The sequence below is a fragment of the Mugil cephalus genome, chromosome 6 (genome assembly GCF_022458985.1).
Source record: "Mugil cephalus isolate CIBA_MC_2020 chromosome 6, CIBA_Mcephalus_1.1, whole genome shotgun sequence".
NCBI classification, from domain to species: domain Eukaryota; kingdom Metazoa; phylum Chordata; class Actinopteri; order Mugiliformes; family Mugilidae; genus Mugil; species Mugil cephalus.
Genome location: NC_061775.1, coordinates 5,288,076 through 5,308,676, shown reverse-complemented (window position 1 = coordinate 5,308,676; position 20,601 = coordinate 5,288,076). Strand labels below are relative to the sequence as shown.

Below are 20,601 nucleotides of genomic sequence, written 5' to 3'. Positions count from 1 at the left end.
CCCGCACCAGTGGAGAAGAATCACCTCCATATGTACAACACATGCTCCTCACAGAGAACAAGGCTTTATTTGTCTTATTCCATTCTTTCACACTTTCAACTCTCTCCGGCTTTTTGTTCTCTGCTCTCCGTCTTCCTCATGCCATTTCTCCTCCCTTGCTTTGTTCTCTATGTTCTGTCAGTCTGGAATAACACCGAATAGTGTCTCATTGTTTTACCAAAGCTATGACAGGAAAGGTGACTAATGGATAGAACAATAAATGTTGTCTCGGGAAACTGGACACAAAAGGAGGGGAAATGATTGAAGGAGCAGGATGAACATGTAAGAGTTTTTTATTTTGTTTTTTACCTGTGCATAACATCTGTTGTTAGTGTGTGCTTTTCATTTGGTTTTAGTGGGTCCTATGTATACTAAATCATATTGCTCTGTGTTAGTTTCCCTGCTTTGCCAGAGTTCAGTGTTTGGCTTCCACACTTTGACACTTCCTTCTGTTATATTGCATCCCCTGAGTCGTTGGCTCTATCCATCACTCCCATTCTGAGACTCAGATTTAAGGACGTTTAACAGGGGAGCGATGGAGTCGACAAGAGTGAGCTCACTCGGTTCTAGCGCCTTGTCATCGGCACCTACTATTACATAGTTCAGACCTGCAGAGCCTTCAAAGAAGCTAACGTTACTGCTAGCTAACAGCCAGGATTTAATGCACTTCAAGGGCAATTGCTGCACGGCACACACAACTTGATAAATGGCATTTTCTGAAACTTAAAAGATCTCTCTGATTTCTTTATTTTATGTTGCTAGTACTCCTGCCCGACCCCTTCTTCTTTCTTCTTCTTTCCAACGCTCGCTAATGAATTTTTGGAGTGCTGCGCTCGGATGGCGGGATCCAAGACCATCCATGTGCCCTGCTCCTTCCAGCTTTGTTCTTATAAAGCTTTAATTTAATTACAATGGGAGTTTCTCACGCATGTATTACACGAGATGAGAGGGAAAAAAGAGAGAGAGCGAGAGAGAAGCGAGACCTGCTGCCGTAAACTATGTGGTGAACAGAGTCAGTGTTCGTTACTTTGAAAAGGTCTGGCTGTGAGAGAGTCGGCCTGTCAGAGTGAGTAGGCCACTTCAGTATGAGAACACCCACTCTGTCAGTCAACACGTGTGTTCATGCACACACGCACGCACGCACGCACGCACACACACACACGCACAGAGCGAATGTTTGCATTCCCCCCCATCTCTCTTTTTTCCTCCCCTGCAGTGATTGACGTGCTCTCTCATTCAGACCAGTACAAACTCAGGCGCCTTGGTTACAGCTGCCGAGATGTTCTTCACCGGGGAGACGGACAATATTGAAATAACAACTCCCTTGACAACACGGCGAACGTGCACTCACCCTCATGTCTGTCCCTCAGGTCAGGGAAACCACTGAAGCTGGAAGCACTGCAAAAATCCTGGCAGGTGTGTGTGTGTGTGTGTGTGTGCTCGGTCAGCTCCTGAGCCTGCCCTGGTGTTTCTTTAGGAAAAAACCCTTGAGAAGTGGCAGAGAGCCCTGCAGGTCAAGGACCTGGGGCAGTAGTAACTAACTGGCGCAGGAGCAAAGTTATTAGCGACTCTGGCCAGTTAGCTAGCACTGGCACCACACCTCTGCATTACCTGGACTTCAGAGCAATTAAACAATGTCACCACAGATGGAAATAGACATTTGAATGAGGTATATGAAGTGTCATTGCGAAGCCAGCGAGGGGTCTCGTGGATTTGGGAAGTCTGCTGCTGAAATTTGAGCCAAGAAAAGCAAAAATATATATAAAAAAAAAATTCAGGACTGAAACTGTCACATGTTTGATTTGGGTTACGATCAGGATTACGTGTGTCTAATAGGGCGACAGTACGCCGTTAAGCGTAGTGGGGAAAATATGCTGGATGAAATAAATAAGACCAGACTAAGCTCTCGGAGCAGAAGGCAGGAGTAGAGATCAGGGCCTGGCAGAGAAACGAGAGAAGGAAGGAGTCTCCTCTCAAGTGAGAAAGAAAGAGAACAATAAAAGAGTCCTATATGCTGTTAGCTGATCATCTGTCTCTTTGCATTATGAAAAGAGGCAGAGTAAAGCAAAAAATAAAAAAAGGAGACCATGAGACTGGTTAGAAAACGCAATGACCTCAGAGAGAGGGAGAAAGAAAGTCACAAGGTTGAGCTTAGAGCTTGGTTGTGATTATCCCAGTGTAAAGGTTACCTGGAGTTTAAACATTCAATATGCACAATATGGGCATTTATGATTGCGAAAACATAACTTAATTGCTTGACTTACGACCCAGACTTTTGACATGGGCCTCAATCAGTTGCACAGCTGTATCGGCCTTAAGCTGGTCCACAAATCATCTGAGCCTGGATGCCGACGTTCTCCCTGCAGTATTTTCCGAAGCACTCGTCGGGTTTCTCGGTAATTAGAATCATAGACACGAATCAGTCTGGTGTGGTCTGAAGATATGATGAGCTGAGACCTGTGCTCTAATCAGCCCAGCTCCAGGTGCACCGTAGGACTGTGTGAATCAGTTTCAGTAGAGACAGAGGGAAAAAAAATCTCTTTCTCCTTCAAACACACCTCTGGTTCCTGTAAGAGAGCTTAACAGTGACTGACGGCTCGGCCTCGGCTGCTAGGCCAGTCCTAGGTGGCGTGGGATAGTAGAGGGCGGGAGCATGGAGGTTAACCCCTGGTGTCGAGGACAGCTGTGGAGTTTTTAGGCTGGCTGGCGGCTGCACGCTATAAATTCTCTCTAAAGAGGGTTTACTTTTGATTTTAATGGGCGCTGTAAATTTACAACACCCTGGTCCCGGTGAAAGAGAAAGAAGGGTCATTTTTAAAGGGTCTCTCTCTCTCTCCCTCTCTCCCTCTTCTCAGCTCTCACTTTCTCTCACTGTTCTCTCCTTCCTTCAGGAGAAAGTCAGTGGATTCATGCCATGTCTTCTGTGGTCTGCTTTTACCTGCAGTCAGCCTGTATGGAAAGTGTATGAAAACAACCAGAAAGAAATAAAAAAAAAAGCTGCAAAAGAAAGTATTTCTTTCAGACACTGAGCACAACAGCTTCATTGTATATTAAGGTCACTTTATATTTTTAAAGACATCTGCAAAATTTCTCTCATTGCTGATTTTCTGCCCCTCCTCTTGCAAAGAAAGGCCGAGTTTGTGAATGCGAAAGTAACGGCGCCTTCCCCGTCTTTCCGTCTCTTTCCTCACAGGTGCTGTTTGCTTTGAACCAGACGCTGCTGCAGCACGAGGGCGTCAGAGCAGGCAGCCTGCAGGGCTCCTACACTACCGAGGACCTCATCAAACACTACAACTGCGGAGACCTCAGCTCCATCATCTTCAACCACGACACCTCACAGGTTGGCTATTTTTCTCTCTGCCTCCAAAATAGATCAGGTCCATTAAAAAAACAAAAAAGGTAATACGACAGTGTTAACTTAAGGTGCTTTCACACCTAGTTTCAGAAACCAGAAGTAAACCAAGCTGGTTAGTTTGGGCTGGTGTGAACGCAGCACCGCACTACGTTTTGGAACAAATGAATGGAGCTGAAAGCAGAAACCAGAAGGTAGTCTCCCCAGAGCGATCCATTCTGCAGAACATTCTGCTGGGAAACTTTTGGACCTGGCATTTGTGTAGATGTTACTGAGACATGTAGCAACCACCTAGACCAGACCAGACACCTAACATAACAATGACACTTATTGATAACAGCAGCCAGCCTGACACAGACACACACACACAAAACTGTTAAGGAGCAACTAAAAAAACAAACATCAATATCAATAAAAGCACAAGGTGTTGACCTGGCCTCTTAATCACTAGATCCCAAACTGATCCAGTATTTGTGGGATACAGAGGCCCCTCCCCTCAACTCATAGGAACCAAAGACCCCCACTAACAACATTCTGTTACCAGACACCACACGACACCCTCAGAAGACCCAGGTCCATTCTCTGATGAGTCACAACTGTTTTGGAGCCACAAGAGAGACACACAATATTAAGAAGGTGGTCATAATGTTATGACTGATTGGTGTATACACAACACATGCCGGTGCCAGGACTGATCCTCCACTTAAATTTTTTTGATTTTTTTTTTTTTTTTTTTTTTTTTTTTTTTTTTTTTTTGATTTTCAAAAAAACAATCATGAAACTATCTGATAACAGTTTTGTGCACCAAACAGTTCTCAAATAGTTGCCCCGTGAGCACAATCTGAACCGAGGTCAAATTCAGCACTGTGACACTGTAGTATCACACGAATCAGAATGAAACACAGGTGTGAAAACACCCTTTATCAGTTTGACGTCAGCCTTCCACAGAACAACTGAAGTCAATTAAAACAGCTGGTTCTTCAGAGTTTTTAAAAGGACAAATTCAGAACATAAAATGAACTCGCCTGCCCAGAACAATACAAATGATCTGATCCCATTAATGCGCTCTGCCAAAACATACAAAATTTACGATATTATCTCCCATATTTTCCCACTTAGAAAGCCGTACACAGGCCAACAACAATGTGCTGGAAAGATATTGCTGCATTAATGCTCCCACTAATAGGTTTCTACACATTGTGTGAAGCCAAAGCCAAAAGATGTCACATATTAAATTACTATTATGCTGGGATTACACGAGATGCCTTTATCCTAATCATAGCTCAATCCAACACGCTATGCGTGTCAGGAATAAAAAGTAGTCATCATCATGCACATCGTCAGTCATCCATACATCTTTTGCAGATTCCAGTTCTGTATCAATGTTTCTACAACGTTTAGACAGGTAAGCAAGGCCACTTATCGCCACGAAGGAAAACCATTACATGTTTCATCCCACACGTCATTGTTAAAGACCACAAAACATGTCCAACTTCTGTGAAGGTACGGAAAGCTCTTTCACATGACTGGAAACACAACAAAATAAATCAGTGAGATTCTGTTTCAGTAAAGCAAACCTTTAGTTTATTCACTTCAGGTCAAATGAGTCTCGCTTGTCTTTCTGACCTCAACCCCAACACAATTCATTTACACTGCGGACTCATAGATTCACCCTTTTTTCACAGACTGGAAAGGAAATAGTGTCAACTGCCAACTGTCAACGAATGCTTCCAAGTCCACTTTGAGTTATAAAGCTGTGTTTACACATGTAAACAATTGTGTTTGGCGGAACAGTGAAAATGGCCCCTAGCAACTTCTTCACAGTAACTTAAAGTTGGAAAAGCTAAGCTACAATCAGCTAGGGTCCAAACTGCCGTGTGTAATATTTGGGCCAGCTCAAAGCGAGAGTTAATGAGTCAGTGGCTACGTTCACACAGCAAGTCTTGGGGCACTATTGGGATTTGTTGCTCAGATCCAGCTATTTTGTTTGTCTGTTTACATTATCTTTAAGAGCACCAGCAGATTCCAGAGTGAACTGATCGTGACCCCCGATAGATACCACTGACCACTGTGTTTATCACATGAAACCCAGTCAAGCTTAGAGTGAATTGAAAAGGTAATCCAACCAATACTTCTTCGTTAGTTTGAGTCTTTAGATGTTTTAAGGCTCTTAACTGTGCTCAGACTCTAAAGCCTCGTCTGCGTACAGTCCAAGTCCAGGGTTTCCACTTGCTGAGTTTTTCACTTGTCACACTAAACACATATTGTATGAGGTTTAAAACTCCACTGTCAAACCACTGACTACCTTCATCACAGTTGCATAAAATCGGATTGATTGGGCGCCTATAAAAGTGGCAAAATCAGAACCAGAAAGATCAGTGTACTGTTCACACTGTTATGAGCGCTGTCTGAACGTAGGTCACCTCCACGCCACATCCTCAGAGGCTAAACTCTCATGAAAACACGTAAAAAGATACTGTCTGTTTGGTATTCTTTAGCCAACAATAATCATTTCAGAATGTTTCTTACCGAGATTAAAAAGTGCAAGCGTTCAGTGGCTGGACAAAAGAACAGTCAAGTCATGGTTTTGATAATCGTTAAGATATTCTCCCCAAATACCAGCTATAGTCCAGAAACATCTGTAACTGTGTTCACAAACTCAAATCCGGCAGACCCTCGACTTGAGTTGGCAAAGCTCTCATACCCACTTCTCTGCCATTACACTATCGTCACCTCAGACTTTTAGGCCTGCACATCAATTCCACAAATCTGCACATTGCCATATTAATCCTTCTCCACCTCAAGTTACTTGATAGTCTGACACTTTAATAGCTCTGGACTCCGCCGTAAATACACCATCTCACCTCTTCCAGCTTTGCGTTTCCTAACATAGCCTCGGCTCCTTCAGTGATGGCCTCTCCATCAGTCTTCACGGCCAGCTGTCAAAAGGCCATTCGGTACATAGTGCGCACACACACACACACATCCATGTTAAGACACTGCACGCAGTAGCTCTCACTCCATCGTCGCCCTCAAATACAGATTTACTCAGAAGCCCTCTTCATAAGTCAATTATGCCGTGTCAACCCTCCCTCACTGATCCTTAAGTCCCATTAAAGCCAACGCACCATGTAACCTCAGCTCACCGCTCAGCTGCACAGATTCCCCATCAGAGACGCGCAGGGTATGAGAAAGTGCACACAACTTAGTGTTCACACAAACTCGTTTCAGACATGTCTGTTCTGCTCTTGAGAGAAGACACGAATCTCCTCTTTTTTTTCTCATTTCCCAGTCTGTCTCGTTCATCGTCTGGTTCTAACCACCTCTTTCTTCCTGGGGGCGATGAAAGGCTTATTACAGTTTCACCTGCAGTTGTCTCCTGCAAGAGCGTTTTAAAACATACCAGGTTGCCCTTCCCCTCGTGTCATAATAACATGTATTAATGTTCCCAACACATGGTACAGCCATCAGATGCCTGACTCCCGACTCCTCGCTTCTGTGGACTGGTGATGTGTAGCAGGTTTTTGTGTGTGTGTGTGGGAGCATGCATGTGTGAAAGTGAACTTCCAGGCTTGTAAAAGAGCAGGTGTTTTTTGATAGATAGGACCTAATCCACTGGCCTCGAACAGCCCCGATGCTCTCCCAGCTCAGTCTTCATCATTTCACAGAAAGGCCGATGATGGGCCCCAGACCACAAGAAAGTCCAAAGGTGCAAGACAGGTTAATTCTCCTCAACTGGTTCAGCTGGTGCCAAATCCATCAGGGACACAAGGTCAGCGAGACAGACAAAAACAGAATAGAAATGAGATACTGTATTGTAGGATATTTCTTGCTGAAATAGAAAAAAAATGCCCCGTGTGCGATAGCTATAGAGTTTCACACCTGCTAGTTCCAACAGCAGAGAACAGCCGACCGCCACATGAAAAGTAAATTAAAAGCTGCCGTTAAGTTGGCACACCTATCAGTTCTTCACTGCTGTAATATGATGTGTTTTCAAAGTTGAAAAGGACAGAAGGATATAAGGAGTAGAATAAAAGAGGAGAATGACGTTAAAAAGTAAATTGCTGTCAGGACAAAGGTCAGGCTGAGAAAGTTGAGTGCAGAGCAGTGCCAGCAGTGAGGAAGGGAGGAAATATCTCGCTGTCTCTCTGCATTTCCCGTGCAGGTTGGGACAGACGGCAGCTAATGGTCTTTAATGATAACTTATCTGCATTTACCGCTACACTCCCACCTCCTTCCTCTCATCATGAAACACTCACACTATCCACACCCACTGAAAATGTCCTTCTCCTCTTCTCTCTCTGCGTTTAACTTATTCCTCCACTCTATTCACGGCGTCCTGTCAGTCAGGACGAACCTGGGTCAGCTAGAGGAAACGCAGATAGACAATTCAAAGTTTCTGGCTCAGCCTTTGTTCTAACACTGTGGTGTGAAGAAGCATTTGATGCGGGCCTGAAATTACCACGCTGTCAAATGGAACTAAATTAATTGTCTCTGTAGCCTCCTTTATGTTAGAGGCATAAATAAATTAAAAAAATATCAGTAAACCTTTTTTCTATATATCTTTGCTGATGATGGGGGGGCTCTGGGAAAAATATCGCCTTCTTAAATACTCCTGTCAATGGGAGTATTCTAGAAGGCGGCATTTTTCCCAGATATGAGTTTTTTAATAAATGAATAAATGGTGAGCACAGATCACACATGAAAGATCTCAATGTCTGATGAAAGTTTGAATTATTACCACTCAGCCATTATGTGAAACTGTAGGAAGAGCGCTGGAGGGGAAATGTGTCAGACTCTGGACGCTGAAGAACACCTTGTCCACACATGGTACATTAAATCCCCCAGTTTTATTCAGACACAACACACATACACAATTACGCACCACTTGCATCTGTTTTACCATTGGATCAACATGTAACCCAGTTGTAGACAGCGATGCACGTATACGTCTGTGTTCTTGTCACCCTCAAATACAGATCCAGATTAAACACATCTGCCTGTCTTCGCTCTAACAACTAAGTGCAGCAAGAAAACACCCATCCTTTTCTTTTTCTGAGCCCTCCCTGATCTCACTCTTTCCAACGCCAGGATAAAGACTGATGGCTGGGTGGCCTCAGGTGTAGTCCTGGTTGTATAAGAGAGAGCAGTGAAGGAAAACAGAAGAATGGAAACTGAGATGCCACTAACATATGAGATGAGCAGATGAAGAGGATTTGATGAAACAGTGGCTCTGAACTTTAAATTGATACTGAAATATCGATAACGCCGATACTAGATGTTTATGCTCTGAAATCGATTTTGAAATCAAAATGTCAATACTTTTGATACTTCTCAATAATAAATAAATTATGCCTATGTCTTGTACTCTTTCTGAAGCTATAACTCGAATTACACTGCTTTCTGTTTTAGACTGACTACACTCATTATGTATATTTGCACAAAGCATCGGTATTGGTATCGGATCAGTATCACCGATACCAGCCTGAATGTGACTCAGTATCGGATCAGAAAGGAGGTGGTATCGAGCATTACTACGGTTTGGTCCGCACAGACTCAGTTATTGTAGTAATGAATCATTCAGTAATTAATGAACTTCTCATTTACTGCTACTTACTTAGTGCTCTCAAGAAAAGTGGTACATCATTCATAACTATTTTTTAAGGAATTATAGAACTTTGAAAACTTAATAAATCAGGGAGAGTGGAGAAAGATTACTATGGAACTCAGATTTCATGATCATCTGCACAGTGAATGAAGGATTATATTAGAATAAATTAGAGAAAAATCATCTTCATTACTGGCAGCAAACTCTGTCAGTGACAAGCAACAGTGTAGGGAGCTGGCTGAATGGCTTTACTCATGTATTTAATGCTGTATTGAATATGGGTGTAAGAGCCAAAATAAATCAAGTATGTATGGTGATAAAAAAGGGCTGATGACAGGTAAAGAGAGCCAGTGTGTGCGTTAGGCATTTCTGTGTGTCCACAACTCAGACCCAGACGCCAAACCCTCGCTACTCTTCCGCTGACCCCCGGCTCATCTTTGCAGATTAACAACCTGTTGCATCCACCGATGCAGCCAGATGTGGAACAGAGCCAGCGTGGTCTGCCTCGGCCTGTCCAGCTCATAGTAAATCACAGCAATTAAACACACTCATGCATACACTGTATGAGCAGACATGCGCAGGCCTGGGTGCAGTGAACCCTGTCCAACACACACATACACATCAGGGTAAAGAGTCTTCCTCTTTTTAATGTACTACTGGTACACACACTTCTCTTCTCTCTCCGTCTTTTAATGAAGTTTTGTCATTTGAAAACCAGCCAGCAGAGCGTTGCGTTGACCATTTTTCTGTCAAGCTTTCCCATCAGAAACACTTCTGGCTGCCAGGTGTCACACTCACGCGGGCACCAACACCCATCCAGTCGTCTCATTTCTTTCCATGTCTGTTTTCGTTGACGACCCTCTTTTCTTTTCGTGTGTGATGTATAATTTAAGCGATTCATCAGCTTTTAATTCCACGCCACCGCTTTCAAAAGCCTTTTTTAAAGTCTCATTTTCTCACAGCCTTTTTCCCCTTCTCTCTCTCAGCTGCCTCACTTCATCAACAGTTCTCTGCCCGCCCACGACCGCACGACGGCCCAGCAGATTGACAGCTACTTCCGCCAGGAGCTCATCTACAAGCGCAACGAGCGGATGGCTCGACGCGTGTCTGCCCTTCTGCAGAGAAATCCCAACCAGACTTTCTTTTTTGCTTTCGGTGCAGGTAAGGAATTCCCAGACCCTTGGATGTGTAGGACAGTTAGAAAAGTCACATTAGTTGACCTTTAACCTGCTGATAACCAGATGGTTGCCTACTCCACGCACCAAACAATAGGAAATCATGGGAATGATTCCCGCCTGATTTATTTTCATTGCATGAGTTTTTTTTTTCTTTTTTCCTCTGATTCACTGTTATTAATTTGTTTGCGTGTAGCTGTGAAGTGGAAGAGAGATCGGGTTTGCTTTGGTATGCATATTCCGTCAGCATGTGTGTTTATGGTGGACAAATTTGCTCTTTTCTGTGCTTTAAAAAATGGAGAAAAACCAGAACAATAACAGAAGGATAGTTCCCAGATCTCTGGCCTGCAAAAACGGTGTCTATCACAGAAGTCTCAATTACAGCCAGCTCCCTCCTCAGAAATGAAGAAACCGTGAGCTGTTTGTTTCAATTAGCATTCCTGGCTAATGCCGCTAATGTTTCCTGAATGGTGTAGCGCGTCCTGAGGGAAACATGTGCGTGTGTGTATCAACACACGCACACATGTAAGCGTGTTAGCCCACAAAACAGGTGGTGGGTGGGTATCTGTGTGTCTGTTTACTGTACATCTGTGCGTCTAAAAAATGGGTGGTACTGCCTCTAGGGCGTGTGTGTGTGTGCGTGCACGCAAGTGTGTGTGTGCCTCGCTCCTTCCTTTGAGCATTGTTGTTCCCTGTTCTCTTCGTGCTGTTTGGATAGAACCACTGTTGGACCATCCGGCTGCTATATGCATGCAGATGTGGCTGGACTCAATGAGGGAGGAATGAATTTGTGGATGAAGACTTACAGTAAATAACCAGTGTCCAAATGAGCGAATGTTGTTGTGTGGGTGGAAGACTCGAGAAAAGTTAGAATTACAGAATTTAATGGTGGAAATGGTTGTTTTAAAATTCAATTTATAACATAAAAGACAATATTTAGAGAGGCAGTTGCGAGAGGGAAATATGCAACAGTCACTTTTTGAATGTGTCGACGGTCAGCGCTCAGAAACCGGAAGGTGCTCAGCGATCCGTGGATGAATACGTGAAAGCATACTGTACGTGGCTGACTCCCAGCAGTTCTTTGCAAACGTTTGGACAAATGCATTAAAATGAAATTACTCATCTCTCACTGCCAAACGATCTTGTATATATCAGTTAAAACTAAACAGGGAAAATCTGGACCTTCATTTGACTTGTGGCAGTTGAAGAGAAAAATCAGGGATTTGGATGTTTGGCCCAGTAAGACCTTTAAAATGAATTCTGCTGCAGCTTTATGTTTTCCAGGTTGCTCTCTGCTGCAAGTTGTCTAAGGCAGCTTTGTGTTAGCTCTCCAGTGTGTCCGACGTGGCCTGGAAAGACGCGAGGTGAACATGTGTGCCGGGTCACCTACGGGCCCCTGTGTAGGACAAAACTGACAGCTAGTGTGAAGTGATAGGAACCATTTACAGTCACCCTGCTTGATGCACACACACACACACACACACACACACACACACACGCACACACACACATACACACACATATATACACTAAGATTCATATTTAAACGCGGTACTGGTGCGAGCATAAGTGCATATTTTGTGACATGCACGAACAAGCGCATTCACTCACAGACGTACAATAAACACAGACGTCTCAGTAAGCGCTCTGGGATGGGAAAGAATTACCTGCGTCAAAGGACAATTTGTGCTGCATGTTCTTTCAATTTTGAGCTCGCAATCTGCATGTAATTTGTGTTTGATTTACGACAGCAGCAGCTAATTATGTGCTGGTTACCGGGGGAGATTCCTTCAAAAAGCGGCGACGCTCAAACAGGAATACTGATCCGTCACAGCGTGTTTAATAAATGTTTGAACTGTTACTACGCGATAAGACAAACCACAAATTATCACTCAAATAAAATCAGAATCGTGTCAAGAGAAATGTGTAGAAACCATGAAAATAACATACTACTTCTACTGAAATCTAACATAACATTTATGAAACAAAGGTCAATGTTTACTTCCACACAATGAAAGTAAAGTATTTACATTTCATTGCAGATATGTTTAAAATGCAAGTAACTGAAAGGAAATCTTTTCTTAAACGAATCTGCACAGTGTTGTCACGTACAGTGCAATAGCAGTTTCTGTCCTCCTTTCCAGAGGTCGGGGGATTTTTATTGTCATTCCATCCCTGAACAACAGATGATGTACAAAGTAAAATGGAACAAAAAAAAAAAAAAAGACTACACGCAACCAGGAACAAGACAAGAGTAAGACACCTCTACAAAAAGTAGAGGTGTGCAACAAATGCAACACGGAGTAAGACAGTAGGAGACAATGACACTGACAGTACAGGTCTGCAAGGAATGTGCAATACTCTAAAGTAGTGATACATAAAAAGAGAAGCATGGCACTGAGATCAAATAAAACCCAAGCTGCAGATTTACAATTATAACTCATTCAAGACTTTGCATGAAGTTAATAATTTTTTTTCACAGTGAAATTCAACTTTGACCTGTTGGAAATCATTATTATAAATGATTAAAATAATAGACTAGTCTAGACATTTGACCGCTAGATGCCAGTCAATTCATCCCTGAGTCCAAATGGATGTTTGTATTAAATATGAAGAAAATGCGTCAGGGAGTTCCTGAGATATAATGGTCATGAGTCTGGGATGGAAGGGCCTGAAAACAACCTGAGAACACGGTGCCTTCGGCTACAGCTGTCGCTGGTGCCGAGACATAAAAGCTAAGAAGTAAATCAGCCCTAATAAAGTCTTTCTCATGCTCTAATCTGTGTTCAGGACATTGACTCATGTCTTTACAGTCCTGTAACTGTCCCTGTTGGTCCCAGCTTCCCACTGGCCGTAACTAGCCATGAAATTTTATCATTCAATGATGCCAGCGCGTATTAGGTGACGGCCCGGACTCCCAGAAATCTGGCTACGCTCGCATTCCTCCTCAAGGTTTTCAGGACGTGTTCTTGAAGTGAGCAGGCTTGCTTCGTGAAAGAGTTCCCCTCATAATCTGATTATAATCTAACCACAGAGCGTATTTTGAGTAATGGCAGGGGAAAAAAAGGGGGAATAGAGGGTGTGAGGGTTAAGATTATCCAGACATATTTTAAAATAAATACAGCCCAGGGAGATGGATTACAGCCATTTTCAAGCCAAATGTGGGCGTTCAATAATGTGATCACATAAAGCTGAACCTTTACGGTCCGATCTCAGACATCACATTAACATGACGTGTGTGTTGCTGCAGCATATTCTTGCGGATTAGAAAATGGAATAACTGTGAAATGGGACTTGAGATATTTTGGATCCTGTCGCTGTGTTTGACAGAGTCATGAAGTGTTTGTTAGTCTGTCTGTGTCAAGTGTCTGTTTTTGTGTTTATGACTGAATACAACATACATATAAATATTAATGGCCCCGGCAGCAGCCTTTGCTTTGGACCAGTCTCTTCCAGCATGAACTGTGTCCAGCGCGCAGAAGGAAAACAGGACTGTCGGGAAAGCGCCGGGGCAGCTCTCAGGTCAAAGCGCTCTTGAATTACAGATGTCGTAGTCCGATCCAGGAGTTTTTTTCACGGGGTAATTAAACTATACGACGTGTGTATAAAGCGGTTCAGGCAGGAAATCCATCTCAGCTCAGCTCAGCACCTTGCTTCCCAGCCTCCCCCTTTCCATCCACTGTACACCTACACCATCCTGTAGCACAAGCACTTTTAAGTGCTTTTGCTCTTGAAAACCCTGTTTCTTACTCCCTTCCTCTGCCACCTTTCCCTCCATCCTGCGCACACATCTGCAAACAGGCACACGCTGTAACAGACATTCTTTATTTTCTTCACTTTCAGCAGCAGGTTGTTAATACAAATCACAGAGGTAAAAGCAGGTATAACTGAATTATCCCAGGCAGCATTAAAGAGACTGACTGAGCAGTGTTACTGTCTCACTGGAGCTTGCTGGACCAAGAGTTAATGATACTGATGTATAATTTATATTTGTGGAATTCAGAATTCATTTTAATCGCCTACTATTCAGCAGAAAAACTCCCGTCTCCCACTTCTTTAGTCTGTATTTTTCAGTGGCACTGTGTGACTAACATGACTACTTTTTTCCTCATACTAATGTTGTCTATAGTTCTCTAGACCATTTTTCAAGCAGCAACGGCTTGTTCAACAATAAACACAAATGTCTAACAACTGACTCACAGACAAAGTTCGCAATTATCAAGTCTGGGAAGCTGGCAGCTAAAGACAAATGCGCTTTCCGCAAGAGCCAGACATTAAAGATCAAAGGAGATTAAAGGAGAGTCAATATTAGACAAATGAGTTGATGTCATGTTTGGCAACAGAAACGTGAAGTCAAATCAGAGTTTGTCTGTGTCTGCTGGACGTGTGAATTATTTGCTAACACTAGCTATTATCTAATACCCAAGGAGTCAAAAGAACGATGGAAGCGGCTCCTGAGGACATTTCGGGAACAAGCTAACTTGCTTTCTTCTTCCCATTAATCCCGTCCAAATGATTTGATTGGCCCGGCAGGTATCAGCTGGGGCATAAGCAGCTTCCAACAGACTGACTCCAGACCAGCTTTCCCCACAAACATTACGTGGACAAGGAAGTCGAGTTGGCTTCTAGGCTACTTTGATTATGCACCAGCCCATATCACACGGTCGGTTTTGATTGAACTTAATAGTTACCTCAAAAATCTGGAGTAGCAATTACAGTCGCTCTACCTTTTTAACAGAATATTGTCTAGGACTAGATATAAAACAATTTTTACCCATTTCTTAACAGCATTATGTGCTGTTTGTGTAATTTATCTGAGTAAACTTTTATTGGATGCTTGGCATTTTTTCTGTCGCAGCCTTTGCATACTCCTACATGCTGTGGGCTTTTCCATCTGTGGTGCAACAGTTGCTGTGGTGACTGCGGTTCACTATTACTATCAGTATTATGTAATGGGGGCGATCACGGGCACACGCTGTAACATGACGTAGTGTTGTTTGCAAAGCCAAGCGAGCGCATCAGAGTTTCCCCTCGGACAAAATGACACAGCAAAACCAGATGACAGCCGTAAAGCGAAGAGCGTGCTCGACAACAAGCCCTGCACACACTGAATACTTGTTCTGTTGCGATTGTGAACAGACACAAACCTCACTGAACTTTCTCTTTTCCACCACTCGCTCCGTATCATGCCTTCTCTGTCACCCTCTCCCATTCACGCGCAAACTAAAACCACACAACATTATCATTTGCGTTGAAGAGGCGGCGGAGTGCTTTGAGGGCAGGCGTGTGTGTGTTGTTGGGGCTGTGTGGTGCGCTTCAGCAGGTTTTCATTTGCCCGTTCCCTGGCTGCCGCCGCCCGCTCTTATTGAAAACATCCCGTGGAATTTCCTGACGCTGCCTAGACACCGCTTCACACACGTGTGCCTGCGTGTGTGTTTGTGACACGGAGTCATACGATCTGCAGATATTTATCACCAAAAAAGAGTAGTTGCTTTCAAAAATACACATGTCGTGCTGTTTGTTTTGAAGTCGCAGCCACTTTGGATCCCGTTGCTGAGAGCTGATTTTCGTGCGTGCGCTCCGCTGCGGGCCTGTAACAGCTCACTGTGCAGCCGGAACGGACGCATGTGTTTTGCTAGTCACTTGTGGTGTTGCGGCGTTGACGTGATGACTGAAGGAGAGATCCTGCCTGGCGTGAATGTCTCGGTGGCTCCTTCCTCCTTAGCGCATATCTGCTTTTCTCAGCCCTTTGCCTCGTCTGTCTTTCCGCCTGTCTGTCTCTGATTCCACTCCAGTCTGTCTGTAGAACTAATTCCAACTTATCTCCCTGGCTAGCCCGCCAGTCTGCATGTCTTAAGCTGCACATATTCAGTTATTAAACAGACGCCATCCCTCCTTGCAATCTATCACTGGTGCTTCATTCTATCGTCCCGTTGTCATATTACTGACTGAAAACACCATATATGCGTATCACGTACATGTTTGTGAGACTTCTGTGGAGGAGGAGCACACATTTAAATGTATTTTTGCCAGTGTTGCTGTATGAAGAGTGACCTGATGGGTCCTTTGTCTTGCCTTAGTGTCCTCTTTACTCAAAACCCTAATTACTCAAAGCCTCTGTGTAATTCTAAACTAAACAAGTATCACTCTCAAACGCATAATTTGTACACTGTCTGTTCTGCATCCTTTCATATGACATTCGCCATGTGTTGTTTTTTGTGTTAGAGGATTATGGAAACTTTGAAGAAAATTCCTCAGTTCAGAGACAGAAAAAGCCGTTCTGGTGCAGCAAACATGCTCAGCTGTTCCAGCTCCTAAACAAGACGAAGAAAAAATGTTTCCCATGTGTTCCACACCCGTTGTTGTTGTTGTTGTTCAGTCCTGCTGTGTGCGAACAACACATGGATTAGAGTTTGTCTTTGTTTTTGACAGCATGAAACATGGTCACATGGTGCGTTACCTAGAGCGCCGTGACTTAAGCGGTCTTCCTCTCTCTCTCACTCATCACTGCCCCTCTCTCCGGACTGGTGCACTATCCATTAAAGGCACAAAAGGTTCAAAAAAAAAAAAAAAAAGGAGAAAAATGAACTTAATGACAACCTGATTTGAAAGAAGACTTCTTCCCATTTCCTCTCATAATGACCATGGTTACAGGTGTTGTTTCTTTGAGGTTTTGTTTTTTGGCTCCTGGCAGTTTATTATTTCAGTCATGTGTAGTGTAGTCTATATCGTCACCTTCTGATTGCATTTATGTTTATTTACTCCAAACCAGGTGGTGTATTTTCTTTTTTTTTTTATGACGTTAAAATACTTGGCTTCATAACTATAATTCAAACAAGGCTAGTGTTGTCAGTGACCCAACGGCCCAATGTACGGATGAGCATAACAACTGTCATTCAAGTATGAAAAACGTACGTATAAAGAAAATATACCACAACTGCACAGGTAATGTTACCATAAACATGTTCACATAAAGCACATACAATTTCATGCCTGCTGCATTTAAAAAGCAATTTTCTAATGTAAGCGTTACTTGTGAACTGAAACAACTGTACTCTTTTCTTTTATTAATTTGCACACAGGTGCACACAGTTATTTTTCTTCCAACCATGATAACGTGTCATTTTAAAACAGGACACAGAGAGCGTACTCCGCACACTATTTGTAAAAATATGTAGAAAAATTCCAAAACGTGCCACGAGTGCAGCCTATTGATACGGACTGAATGTTTTCACTGCTGTACAGACGGCTCTGTGGCCGTACCTATTTCCAGGAATGTGACGTCGCATGAAAACATCTTATGGTAATTCTTGGCTTCACCGGTTGAGTTCCTCGCTGTAATTAAATCAGTACAGCTCATTAGCTTGTTCAAAGATTACACACTTCATTAGGAGCTGAAAGAACATCTCCTTGCTTGTTCGGAGCCAATAAGTTTAATGCTGCTTTTCACAAACACACGGACGCTTTACCGCTTTGATCCTTTGAGCGTTTAAATTGGCCGACGTGCACTCAGGAGAGACTATCGGAGAACGCAAAGGTTCACTTCTAGGGTCTCACAGTACTGCGGCTGAGATAACTGCATTCACCTGTTGTCTGTTGGTGTAAATCAGATCCTGATTAAAAGGTAAGGCAGAGAAGCAGCCTGCCTCTGGGTTTTTAGAAGCAGCTGATGGAAAACACTGGTTTCAGTTCAGACGAAGCTCACGGACACACGCGCGCGCAGCATGCACGCTCACATGCCTGCATCCATTTATCTGTGAGCTCATGCCTGCGGGGCAGCAGGTCTGTGTAATGTATGCCAGCAGCACGCACGCTTCACATCGATGTACACGTGAATATGCACTCATTTAAAAGACATAAACACAATGATTTACACATACGCATGCACAGTGAAATCAAGTCCGTTTTGTACCTGCTCACATGAAAACTGAACGGCTCTAAATTCCTCCTTAACAGAAACAGTAACTTTAACAATGATGACAGGAAATGAACCGAGGGTGAGACGGAAAAGGTGACGACCCGCATTGAGACATCGCTCCAGGACCGCTGCTGTCAGGGATAAAAACTATTTTAAATTAATATCGTTAGCTCCGCTCTCTGTGCCTTTGTTTTCCTTGTCTGCCACTACTTCCACTTTCTCTCTCTATGTTTTTCTCCCTTCCTACTTCACACACTGCAGCAGCAAGCTCACGTAGTCTAAATATTTAAATGTGGGGAATCACTTTAAAGCTGAGCCGCTGAGCCCTTCCTCCAGCCTTTCTAACACGACCTACGAACATCGGGCCCACCGCAGTCAGCGGTTGGCTTCTGAACCTGATCCCCTCGGCCCTGTTCATCTCCAGAACGCTGACCAGAAATTGGACATGTACACGTTCAGCCGCGTCAACAGCTGTCACTCACAACTCCTCAGCGCGGTGCAGACGCAGACGGACGTCGAACTGCATGCATGGGTAGTGAAGTCACTCTTGAGACGAGGAGTGGAAACCCAGAACTCTGCAGAGCGGGGGAACTCGTCGTGTTGGATTTACATGCAAAGTGAAAGTGGTGCTCTGTTTTCAAGGCAATGGTTCAACTATTCGTGAAGCGCCGTGGGTAGTTGTTTCTCCAGCTCCGCTCTATTAATCCAAAGACTGCTGTGTGATTTATAGAGGGATCCCGGTGTAAATGGAAGTGCACAGCAAGGAGCGGGGATGCTGAGCTTGTTAAAATCTTTGCTGCATTACTCATATGTTGTTCAGGGAAAGAATGGTAGTGCTGTGCAGGGTAAAGAAAAAGACTTTCCCCTACAGAAGACACAAACAGGTGCACGCAAATACACATAAACACGCACATGCTGACAATTAAAGAGATAAGTCTCGTATGTAGGAACTTTGATTTTTTAGATAGTTCTCCATTGTCTCTGGATGCTTTACAGGAGCCTGAAACAAGCAAGAGGAACCTTTAACAGGAAGAACCCAGCTCCCTAAACACAGCTCCGGGTGGACACACAGGAAGAAATGTCGAGTGGGACATAAGAGAAGGGAGGACCATTCACATAATAAATGTAGATGCTTCCTTATAAGGGACTAACTGATAAATTATCAAATTGTCATAATTTGATAAGTTATAAAAATTGGGAGCATTTCTAATTAGAATGTCTTAAGACAAATGACTCCTCCATGAAGGCTGATTCTAAACATGCAAACAAATAGGTGATGTCCGTGGCTGAATCCACTACTTGTTCAGTCTATAGTAGTAGTACTGTAAAAATATTACAGCTTCTGTGTTAGTGGGCGAACACTTGGAGACTGTTTAACCCTTTCCTTACATTTGTATTGTTGTATTTAGGATTTAAAAAACTAAAAATGAAATATCAGTCGAACAACTGTGAGAGATTCTTTGCCGGTGTTTGGACAGGGCTTCACAGCGCCATCAGGAAAAAAAAGAGAGTTTTTTTTTTGGAAGAACAGCGTTCTCGACTCTAGTAGACTTCAGGGACTTGTAGAACGTATGTAAAGGCTGAATGCGTAGCTGCGTGGTTTATTCACGGTGGTCCGGCCCAGCAACTTTTTACCCCGAATCCATTTAACACCTACATGTTCACAAACACGTGGGGATGAGGGGGAATTTTCCCCCCATCATCTCCGTCTGCACTCACACTGGAGCGTAGCTGCAGTATTTCCAAACAAATCTGAGGAGGAACACACCCTTGTCAACATTAGTTTTTCCTCTCTCTGTTCACCGAGCTTCTACCCTCCATCTTCCTATCTGTTTTCCCTCCTCCTCTTCTTCACGTCTCTCTTTCATCTGTTGTTTAAATGGCTCGGTGGCTACAGCCTGTGTTTGTTTGGGCCGTAATGCAGCAACGGCACCGAGTGTGCATGCCATCTGGGTGGAGGGGGTATGTCAGTGCCGTCCCTCTCCCCTCCATCTATCCTCCACCCATTTTCGTTTCCATCTCCCCTAAAACTGCTCTCCATCCATCTATTTCTGCCCTCCTCTCGCTCGTTTTCCTCTCCTCCTTTGTGTTCTGTTTGCACAGTTTTCCTATGAGGTGGTCCGCTTGTAAGCCATGTGGGAATTTCTGTATCCCCCAGTGCATATCGGTTGATGCACTGTTTACGCTGTGTAATTGCAAACACATTTGTTTGTGCAAAAACTGAAAAAAATAACATAATTCTCTTCCTGTGTGTTTCCTACATTCTTGGATGAGCCTCAAAAGCCTGACTGCTGTTTCCATTCTCCTCTCTCTTCCTATCCATTTACTAACTTCTCTTTACACTTTGACCGCCATCCAGATAGAGGAGTCACAAAATTAAGTTCGACGATGCCAAATCTTGAAGGTGGGGAAAGGACTAGAGAGATAGGAGGAGGTGTGCAATTAAGGCTGGCTATGAGTAAAGGCGCCCATATGGAGTGACGCTTGAGTGGTAACCAGAGGGGTGCAG

General features: G+C 43.6%; 1 protein-coding gene across 1 annotated transcript in view; it reads left to right on the top strand.

The window, feature by feature from the left end:
• Nucleotides 1–20,601, top strand: part of trabd2b (TraB domain containing 2B) — a 66,832-nt gene that overhangs the window by 34,930 nt on the left and 11,301 nt on the right. Inside the window, exons 3-4 of the mRNA XM_047588125.1 lie at nucleotides 3,233–3,379; nucleotides 9,986–10,160. Coding sequence (XP_047444081.1) covers nucleotides 3,233–3,379; nucleotides 9,986–10,160 — 322 coding nt within the window. The remainder of the gene's footprint in view (nucleotides 1–3,232; nucleotides 3,380–9,985; nucleotides 10,161–20,601) is intronic.